General features: G+C 57.7%; 1 protein-coding gene across 1 annotated transcript in view; it reads left to right on the forward strand.

The window, feature by feature from the left end:
- The window catches only part of wdr1 (WD repeat domain 1), a 15,762-nt gene extending 6,734 nt beyond the window's left edge, over positions 1 to 9,028 (forward strand). The window contains exons 9-15 of the mRNA XM_072459528.1: positions 626 to 713; positions 1,674 to 1,830; positions 3,644 to 3,728; positions 3,815 to 3,925; positions 4,761 to 4,934; positions 6,497 to 6,641; positions 7,888 to 9,028. Coding sequence (XP_072315629.1) covers positions 626 to 713; positions 1,674 to 1,830; positions 3,644 to 3,728; positions 3,815 to 3,925; positions 4,761 to 4,934; positions 6,497 to 6,641; positions 7,888 to 7,994 — 867 coding nt within the window. The 3' untranslated portion in view covers positions 7,995 to 9,028. The remainder of the gene's footprint in view (positions 1 to 625; positions 714 to 1,673; positions 1,831 to 3,643; positions 3,729 to 3,814; positions 3,926 to 4,760; positions 4,935 to 6,496; positions 6,642 to 7,887) is intronic.
- The last annotated feature ends 1,398 nt before the right edge of the window (positions 9,029 to 10,426 follow it).

Raw genomic sequence — 10,426 nt, forward strand, 5'->3', positions numbered from 1 at the left:
GTGCTCCAGGTGAGGACCTTAGCCCGAGCGGCCAATCGGAGTGCTCCAGGTGAGGACCTTAGCCCGAGCGGCCAATCGGAGTGCTCCAGGTGAGGGACTGAGCCCGAGCGGCCAATCGGAGTGCTCCAGGTGAGGGACTGAGCCCGAGCGGCCAATCGGAGTGCTCCAGGTGAGGACCTGAGCCCGAGCGGCCAATCGGAGTGCTCCAGGTGAGGACCTGAGCCCGAGCGGCCAATCGGAGTGCTCCAGGTGAGGACCTGAGCCCGAGCGGCCAATCGGAGTGCTCCAGGTGAGGACCTGAGCCCGAGCGGCCAATCGGAGTGCTCCAGGTGAGGACCTGAGCCCTGTGCGATCAGAAGCAGCAGCTCTTTAGGATCATTATGTGGAGCAGCTCCAGTCTTTCCAGTGCGAGGTTTGTGAAGTGATGAAACTGTCTCACGAGAGCGAGAGACTTTCTTTTGAGGTTCCTGTGGGGTTTGTCGCAGCCGGATGGTCTGACACTGCTGTCCTGTGTCGCCCTCTAGTGGTGCAACACACACGACACGTTTGAGGATGAAGTTGTCAGAGCTGCTGAAGGTGTTGCATGTTCTTTGTCTTGATCCTAAACTTGACTCTTGGTCCTCAGGGTCACACAAAGTCCATCCAGTGTCTGACGGTTCACAAAGGAGACGGCAGGTCCTACGTGTACTCCGGCAGCCACGACGGGCACATCAATATCCTTTAACACCATCTTTACTACGCTCTTTACCACACACTACTATTCCTCTTGTTCCTGTGTAGAAGCAGCGCCACCTTCTCTGTGGGCGTCACATTCAGCAGGAGTTTGAACTCTTCAGAGTCAGAAAAGCTTTATTGTCATTGTCAATGAACCAAATTCACAAACATAAGAACTTGATGATTCGGTGCAACATGGGGGGAGTGGCCTCCTGCCTGGGGGGAGTGGCCTCCTGCCTGGGGGGGGAGTGGCCTCCTGCCTCGGGGGAGTGGCCTCCTGCCTGGGGGGAGTGGCCTCCTGCCTGGGGGGGGAGTGGCCTCCTGCCTGGGGGGGGAGTGGCCTCCTGCCTGGGGGGGGGAGTGGCCTCCTGCCTCGGGGGAGTGGCCTCCTGCCTGGGGGGAGTGGCCTCCTGCCTGGGGGGGAGTGGCCTCCTGCCTGGGGGGAGTGGCCTCCTGCCTGGGGGGAGTGGCCTCCTGCCTGGGGGGAGTAGTGGCCTCCTGCCTGGGGGGAGTAGTGGCCTCCTGCCTGGGGGGAGTAGTGGCCTCCTGCCTGGGAGTGGGGGCCTCCTGCCTGGGGGTAGTGGCCTCCTGCCTGGGGGTAGTGGCCTCCTGCCTGGGGGTAGTGGCCTCCTGCCTGGGGGGAGTGGCCTCCTGCCTGGGGGGAGTACACTGCAGGAGGTCCAGCAGGGAGGAGGTGAGGGAGGACCAGGCGCTCAAATGAGACGTGTGGTCATGAAGTCCAGTGATCCGGAGCTTCTTGTGACGCTGCATAGAACAGGCCTGAGTCGTACCTGCGGTGCGCGGCCCGTACCTGCGGTGCGCGGCCCGTACCTGCGGTGCGCGGCCCGTACCTGCGGTGCGCGGCCCGTACCTGCGGTGCGCGGCCCGTACCTGCGGTGCGCGGCCCGTACCTGCGGTGCGCGGCCCGTACCTGCAGTATTGTCCTTGACTGAACGCACCGCGCTGGGACGGTGAGACTGGAGAGACTCAGTGTTTCTCGGGGAAAGGACACACAAACCTGATCTCACGCATGACCATCAACGAGAGCAACGAGCTGGTGACCTGCAGCATGGACGACACCGTGAGGTTCACGCCCACCGGGAGCAGAGAATACAGGTGCTGCTGCTGCTGCTGCTGCTGCTGCTGCGCTCGTTCCCCCACACCGCTCGTTCCTCCGCTCGTCCCTTCGCTCGTTCCCCCGCTCGTTCCGCTCGTTCCCCCACACCGCTCGTTCCTCCGCTCGTTCCTCCGCTCGTCCCTTCGCTCGTTCCCCCGCTCGTTCCGCTCGTTCCCCCACACCGCTCGTTCCCCCACACCGCTCGTTCCCCCACACCGCTCGTTCCCCCACACCGCTCGTTCCCCCACACCGCTCGTTCCCCCACACCGCTCGTTCCCCCACACCGCTCGTTCCCCCACACCGCTCGTTCCCCCACACCGCTCGTTCCTCCGCTCGTCCCTCCGCTCGTCCCTTCGCTCGTTCCCCCGCTCGTTCCGCTCGTTCCCCCGCTCGTTCCGCTCGTTCCCCCACACCGCTCGTTCCCCCACACCGCTCGTTCCCCCACACCGCTCGTTCCCCCACACCGCTCGTTCCCCCACACCGCTCGTTCCCCCACACCGCTCGTTCCCCCGCTCGTCCCTCCGCTCGTCCCTCCGCTCGTCCCTTCGCTCGTTCCCCCGCTCGTTCCGCTCGTTCCCCCACACCGCTCGTTCCCCCACACCGCTCGTTCCCCCACACCGCTCGTTCCTCCGCTCGTCCCTTCGCTCGTCCCTTCGCTCGTCCCTTCGCTCGTTCCCCCGCTCGTTCCTCCGCTCGTCCCTTCGCTCGTTCCCCCGCTCGTTCCCCCACACCGCTCGTTCCCCCACACCGCTCGTTCCTCCGCTCGTTCCTCCGCTCGTCCCTTCGCTCGTCCCTTCGCTCGTTCCCCCGCTCGTTCCTCCGCTCGTTCCTCCGCTCGTCCCTTCGCTCGTCCCTTCGCTCGTTCCCCCGCTCGTTCCCCCGCTCGTTCCCCCGCTCGTTCCCCCGCTCGTTCCTCCGCTCGTTCCTCCGCTCGTCCCTTCGCTCGTCCCTTCGCTCGTTCCCCCGCTCGTTCCCCCGCTCGTTCCCCCGCTCGTTCCCCCGCTCGTTCCTCCGCTCGTTCCTCCGCTCGTCCCTTCGCTCGTCCCTTCGCTCGTTCCCCCGCTCGTCCCTTCGCTCGTTCCCCCGCTCGTTCCCCCACACCGCTCGTTCCCCCACACCGCTCGTTCCCCCACACCGCTCGTTCCTCCGCTCGTTCCTCCGCTCGTCCCTTCGCTCGTCCCTTCGCTCGTCCCTTCGCTCGTCCCTTCGCTTGTTCCCCCGCTCGTTCCCCCGCTCGTTCCTCCGCTCGTCCCTTCGCTCGTTCCCCCGCTCGTTCCTCCGCTCGTCCCTTCGCTCGTTCCCCCACACCGCTCGTTCCTCCGCTCGTTCCTCCGCTCGTTCCTCCGCTCGTCCCTTCGCTCGTCCCTTCGCTCGTTCCCCCGCTCGTTCCTCCGCTCGTTCCTCCGCTCGTCCCTTCGCTCGTCCCTTCGCTCGTTCCCCCGCTCGTTCCTCCGCTCGTTCCTTCGCTCGTCCCTTCGCTCGTTCCCCCGCTCGTTCCTCCGCTCGTCCCTTCGCTCGTTCCCCCGCTCGTTCCCCCACACCGCTCGTTCCCCCACACCGCTCGTTCCCCCACACCGCTCGTTCCCCCACACCGCTCGTTCCCCCACACCGCTCGTTCCCCCACACCGCTCGTTCCCCCACACCGCTCGTTCCTCCGCTCGTCCCTTCGCTCGTCCCTTCGCTCGTTCCCCCGCTCGTTCCCCCGCTCGTTCCTCCGCTTGTCCTTCAGTTGAAGGTCGGCGTCCGGGGGAGACTCTGGGACGTCTGGTTTGGTCACAGACGTTCAGAGTCAGACGTGTGTTTGTCCTGCAGTGGTGACGTGCTGAAGATGGACTTCCAGCCCAAGAGCGTGAGCGTCTCTTCTGGAGGAACGTCTCTGGCCGTCTGCATTGGACAGGTCACTAAGTCCTCTCATTCTGTCTAGACTCTTATGTTCTTCATCTCATGTTGAACTTGTTCATGACGTCGTGTTTCTTCGTGTAGGTCGTGTTGCTGAAGAACAAGAAGAAGGTCTTCACGTTGGACAGTCTGGACTATGAGCCTGAGGTTGGAGCTCTGCAGCCAGGGGGCGCCACTGCAGCTGTGGGAGACTCGGTGAGTGACCGGTCAGCTCAAGCTGAAGCTTCTTCTACACTTCACTCTCGCCTGATGCTAGGGACGTGAAAATAAGAACACCAGATAATGTGAGTGTCTGCGTTCTTGTGTAAAAGTACAACATGTGTGTAAGTAGTACTGGTAGTACTACTAAAGATAAAAAGTCAGATTTAATTGACAACAAGTTACATTAAAGCTGCGCTAGCGGCTCCCGCCTTCCCAAACGTCCATGTTTTCTGCTGCGTTTTGCGTCAGACCAAACGACGCTCAGTAATTCAGTTGATGATTGCGTAGTTTGCGACTTAAATAGTTGTTTGTCCCGACAAATTGGAAGATTGTGCTGAACGCAGACCTGAGCAGGGAGAGAGAGAGAGCGCCTCGGTGACCCGGCTGCACCCATCCTCCTAATTAGCATTAGTGTTAGCATTAGCAGGAAATTAAGCCTTTTTTGAGACCGCAAGGAACATCAAATTTTGGGTGAATTTTATACATTTTCAATGTCTTTAGATGCAAAAATTGTTCGGACAAATAACCTGGGACGAGAACGATTTTGAAAAATTTAAAAAAGTGGCGGTGCCAATGCCCCATTCATTTCAATGGGAAAAGTACTGATACTTTTGCAAATACTGCAAAAAGTACAAGTTGTACAAATGTCTAAAGCAACAGCCCCTAAGACGGTGAAAGCGATCGCAAAGAGGTCAAACTTGTTGAACTCAAGCGTCAAGAATCTGGAAAATCCTGGAAAAGGCGTGGCTCTGGTCAGCGGGGCCCCCGAGACTCTGTACCTGAAGGTTAAAGGTCGCATGATGTTCTGACTGTTTGTCTTGTGTTTCAGGAGGGAAAGATCCATCTCTTTTCTGTGCGAGGATCTTCTCTGAGCGCTGAGGACCAGGTCCTCGAGGCCAAGGCCAAAGTCACTGACCTCGGATTTTCCCCCGACGGAGCTTTTCTCGCAGCACTGGACGAAAACAAAGTCCTGACCGTGTTTTCTGTGGCAGACAACTACAACGTGAGTCCTCCACCCAGGACGCACCAGCAGGAGGCCGCTCCATGTTTAGTCCTGACTCTGGCACCAGCAGGAGGCCGGCCCATGTTTAGTCCTGACTCTGGCACCAGCAGGAGGCCGGCCCATGTTTAGTCCTGACTCTGGCACCAGCAGGAGGCCGGTCCATGTTTAGTCCTGACTCTGGCACCAGCAGGAGGCCGGCCCATGTTTAGTCCTGACTCTGGCACCAGCAGGAGGCCGGTCCATGTTTAGTCCTGACTCTGGCACCAGCAGGAGGCCGGCCCATGTTTAGTCCTGACTCTGGCACCAGCAGGAGGCCGGTCCATGTTTAGTCCTGACTCTGGCACCAGCAGGAGGCCGGTCCATGTTTAGTCCTGACTCTGGCACCAGCAGGAGGCCGCTCCATGTTTAGTCCTGACTCTGGCACCAGCAGGAGGCCGGCCCATGTTTAGTCCTGACTCTGGCACCAGCAGGAGGCCGGTCCATGTTTAGTCCTGACTCTGGCACCAGCAGGAGGCCGGCCCATGTTTAGTCCTGACTCTGGCACCAGCAGGAGGCCGGTCCATGTTTAGTCCTGACTCTGGCACCAGCAGGAGGCCGGTCCATGTTTAGTCCTGACTCTGGCACCAGCAGGAGGCCGCTCCATGTTTAGTCCTGACTCTGGCACCAGCAGGAGGCCGCTCCATGTTTAGTCCTGACTCTGGCACCAGCAGGAGGCCGCTCCATGTTTAGTCCTGACTCTGGCACCAGCAGGAGGCCGCTCCATGTTTAGTCCTGACTCTGGCACCAGCAGGAGGCCGGTCCATGTTTAGTCCTGACTCTGGCACCAGCAGGAGGCCGGTCCATGTTTAGTCCTGACTCTGGCACCAGCAGGAGGCCGGTCCATGTTTAGTCCTGACTCTGGCACCAGCAGGAGGCCGGTCCATGTTTAGTCCTGACTCTGGCACCAGCAGGAGGCCGGTCCATGTTTAGTCCTGACTCTGGCACCAGCAGGAGGCCGGTCCATGTTTAGTCCTGACTCTGGCACCAGCAGGAGGCCGGTCCATGTTTAGTCCTGACTCTGGCACCAGCAGGAGGCCGGTCCATGTTTAGTCCCGACTCTGGCACCAGCAGGAGGCCGGTCCATGTTTAGTCCCGACTCTGGCACCAGCAGGAGGCCGGTCCATGTTTAGTCCCGACTCTGGCACCAGCAGGAGGCCGGTCCATGTTTAGTCCTGACTCTGGCACCAGCAGGAGGCCGGTCCATGTTTAGTCCTGACTCTGGCACCAGCAGGAGGCCGGTCCATGTTTAGTCCCGACTCTGGCACCAGCAGGAGGCCGGTCCATGTTTAGTCCTGACTCTGGCACCAGCAGGAGGCCGGTCCATGTTTAGTCCCGACTCTGGCACCAGCAGGAGGCCGGTCCATGTTTAGTCCCGACTCTGGCACCAGCAGGAGGCCGGCCCATGTTTAGTCCTGACTCTGGCACCAGCAGGAGGCCGGTCCATGTTTAGTCCTGACTCTGGCACCAGCAGGAGGCCTTATGTCTTGTATTTTGGGGTGTGCCTCTGACTCTGGTTCCTTCAGGTCAAGGGGAACTTCTATGGTCACCACGCGAAGCCGGTCACTCTGTGCTGGAGTCCAGACTCTGAACACATCGCCACAGGAGGAATGGACATGAACGTGTACGTGTGGGACATCAACGACGAGGACAAGAGGATCAAACTGCCAGGTACACGGAGAGCTGCTACTACCTCTGTAGGGCCCCTCATGCCTGTAGGGGCCCCTCATGCCTGTAGGGGCCCCTCATGCCTGTAGGGGCCCCTCTTGCCTGTAGGGCCCCTCTTGCCTGTAGGCCCCCTCTTGCCTGTAGGCCCCCCCTTGCCTGTAGGCCCCCCTCTTGCCTGTAGGCCCCCCTCTTGCCTGTAGGCCCCCCTCTTGCCTGTAGGCCCCCCTCTTGCCTGTAGGCCCCCCTCATGCCTGTAGGGCCCCCTCATGCCTGTAGGCCCCCTCATGCCTGTAGGCCCCCTCATGCCTGTAGGCCCCCTCATGCCTGTAGGGCCCCTCATGCCTGTAGGGCCCCTCTTGCCTGTAGGGCCCCCTCATGCCTGTGGGCCCCCTCATGCCTGTGGGCCCCCTCATGCCTGTGGGCCCCCTCATGCCTGTGGGCCCCCTCATGCCTGTAGGGCCCCCTCATGCCTGTAGGGCCCCCTCATGCCTGTAGGGCCCCCTCATGCCTGTAGGGCCCCCTCATGCCTGTAGGGCCCCTCATGCCTGTAGGGCCCCCTCATGCCTGTAGGGCCCCCTCATGCCTGTAGGGCCCCCTCATAGGGCCCCTCTTGCCTGTAGGGCCCCCTCATAGGGCCCCTCTTGCCTGTAGGGCCCCTCTTGCCTGTAGGGCCCCTCTTGCCTGTAGGGCCCCTCTTGCCTGTAGGGCCCCTCTTGCCTGTAGGCCCCCTCTTGCCTGTAGGCCCCCTCATGCCTGTAGGGCCCCCTCATGCCTGTAGGGCCCCCTCATGCCTGTAGGGCCCCCTCATGCCTGTAGGGCCCCCTCATGCCTGTAGGGCCCCCTCATAGGGCCCCTCTTGCCTGTAGGGCCCCCTCATAGGGCCCCTCTTGCCTGTAGGGCCCCCTCATAGGGCCCCTCTTGCCTGTAGGGCCCCTCATGCCTGTAGGGCCCCTCATGCCTGTAGGGCCCCTCTTGCCTGTAGGGCCCCTCATGCCTGTAGGGCCCCTCATGCCTGTAGGGCCCCTCTTGCCTGTAGGGCCCCTCTTGCCTGTAGGGCCCCTCATGCCTGTAGGGCCCCTCATGCCTGTAGGGCCCCTCATGCCTGTAGGGCCCCTCATGCCTGTAGGGGCCCCTCATGCCTGTAGGGCCCCTCATGCCTGTAGGGCCCCTCATGCCTGTAGGGGCCCCTCATGCCTGTAGGGGCCCCTCTTGCCTGTAAAGTGTCTCTTAAACACGTCTCTCTCCACAGACTCTCACCGTCTACACCATGTGAGCGGTCTGGCCTGGGTCGACGCCCACACTCTGGTCACAACCTCACACGACGCCAACATAAAGCAGTGGACCATCACCTACTGACCGCGCCCCCTGGGTCTGGGTCTGGGTCTGGGTCTGGGTCTGGGTCTGGGTCTGGGTCTGGGTCTGGGTCTGGGTCTGGGTCTGGGTCTGGGTCTCAGGGACTGGTGTAGACTCAGACTTTGCTTTTCCTCTGCAGAGTCTGAACCAGGAAAGTGAATGAGCGTCTGATTTAAATCCCTCGTCCTTTTGGTAATTTATGCAGAAAACTGTTCTCGTGCGCCGGCCACTTTACGCTCCAGAAGTGCCTCTGAAGCCCCCGTTTTACATTCTGATATTAGGCCCTGACCGGGGCCCTGACCGGGGCCCTGACCGGGGCCCTGACCGGGAGCGTAGAGTAATTTGTGGTGTTCCTAATAAAGTGGCCAGTGCACTGTTCAGACTCTCTTTAAAATGATTGACAGCTCGACATTCCTTTGATTCTCCGGGTCCTGACCAGCGGACCACTCGGCTGGAGGGAGCGCAACAAACTACTGCATCTGAAGTGTTTAATTATGATCAAAACAGAACGAGTGAAATCAAAGAAATGATTGAAAACATGAAAAAACATGTCGTGAAATGCACTGAAATAAATGTACAAATTATACTTACTAGAACTAAGACAACAACAGTTTTGGGTCTAAAGTGGGCGGGGTCGAAGAAAACTTGTAGAACAATCAGTTTATTTAAATTGTGTTTAAACCTCAAATATTTTCATAAAAAGTGGATGGGAAGTGTGACTCCTCCCTTCAGAACCCAAAGTGCGCCCCCTGGTGAGCCGCGCCCCTCCAGTTGAGAAGCGTGGACAGTGTGAACCAAGGCAGATCTTTGGTTACATTCCGGGACATTCTCCTGCTCTTTTCTCCTAAATGTGTCTCGTGTGATGGACACTTCTGCTGGACTGAGTACTTCAGGAAACTGCAGTATTTCATGTACTTCTACTGCGCTTCTGGAGTATTTGTACTGTTTGTGTGCTCAGTCTGATGTTTCATGTCTTTTATGCATCTGCTCCAAACTGAGCAGCAACAAGCAAATAAAGAATAAACGTTTAGGTAAAAGTGACGAGCCCTGATGTCGTTTGTATTTTAATTTGTTTTCTTCAATAAAATCATGAAGAAATAATTGTAGTCATACAAGCCCCTCCCTTTTCTGTGCCCCCACCGAATGATCAATTCTCCAACAGATTCGCATTGGGTGGGGCCTCTCTTCTGTGGGTGGGGCCTCTGCTGTGGGTGGGGCCTTTCTGCTGTGGGTGGGGCCTCTCTTCTGTGGGTGTGGCCACTCTTCTGTGGGTGGGGCCTCTGCTGTGGGTGGGGCCACTCTTCTGTGGGTGGGGCCACTCTTCTGTGGGTGGGGCCTCTCTGCTGTGGGTGGGGCCAGCATCAAGCTCTTTAGCGTTTCTGTCACAAATATTATCAACATGCACATTGAAATCACCTGTAATGACCAAACCATCAAAGTCTGTGCGACTGAAACATCTCAGTAAAATCATCAATAAAACGTTGGCAGTGCTGGAGAGGCTTGTATAAAACAATGAAGAGAATGAGACTGTTTTAGCTCCATTTTATAGGAGACAAACTCAAATGATAAAAACACCCCAAAAGAACAACCTGCGGGTCATTTCATCTCTAAAGACAGCACAGACTCCACCCCCTTTTTTGTTTTCTCGTGTTTCAGATTCAAACTTGAAGTTGGGTGGAGCAGATTCTATCAGAACTACATTTCCTGTGTTTTTTCAGTTAAAAACATAAAATTAAGATTATAAGAAGAAATACAATTATTAATTAAAGCCGCAAGCGGCATCCAACGGCCCTCGCGGGCCGCCGGCCTTCCGACTCTGCGCTTTCGACTTGATAAAGATGGCGCCCTTATTGTGTGTTGAATTAAAAAAGAACTTGACAGACGGAGACACATCGGACATGGCCAATCCAGTGCAAATTAACACAAGTGTCAGTCAAATTTGCTGCGCCGCCGCACAGAGACCGTAGCACTTAGAATATAAATATGGATAACTTTGATGCTCCGCTTGTGTAGATGATATTTCCCAAAGTAAAGCTTGATCGAGCTATTGCCCACGGAGGAGTTTGTTAAAGTGTGAAGCGTAAATGTGAACATTTCAAAGATTTGGCGTTTTCCCATTTGTGACAGTATATTTGCAGCTCCACGGCACAGAGACCGTAGCACTTAGAATAAAAATATGGATAACTTTTGATGCCCCATTTGTGTAGATAATTTCCCCCAAATATGAACTTGATCAGGCAATGGCCCTAGGAGGAGTTTGTTAAAGTGTGAAGTGTAAAAATGTGGTGATTTGAGCGATTTTGCGATTTTCCCATAAGGATAACATGGGATGTTTCTGTCATCGCTACGGTTACGCCGTACAAAATATGACTTTGGCTCTCATACTTGTATGATCAGGATGGCAAATGAGAATTTTGTGCAAAATATCATGTCAT

Source organism: Eucyclogobius newberryi, unplaced genomic scaffold (assembly GCF_026437365.1).
Source record: "Eucyclogobius newberryi isolate DKJ021-1_F unplaced genomic scaffold, fEucNew1.0.hap1 SCAF_23, whole genome shotgun sequence".
In the NCBI taxonomy this organism is placed as follows: domain Eukaryota; kingdom Metazoa; phylum Chordata; class Actinopteri; order Gobiiformes; family Gobiidae; genus Eucyclogobius; species Eucyclogobius newberryi.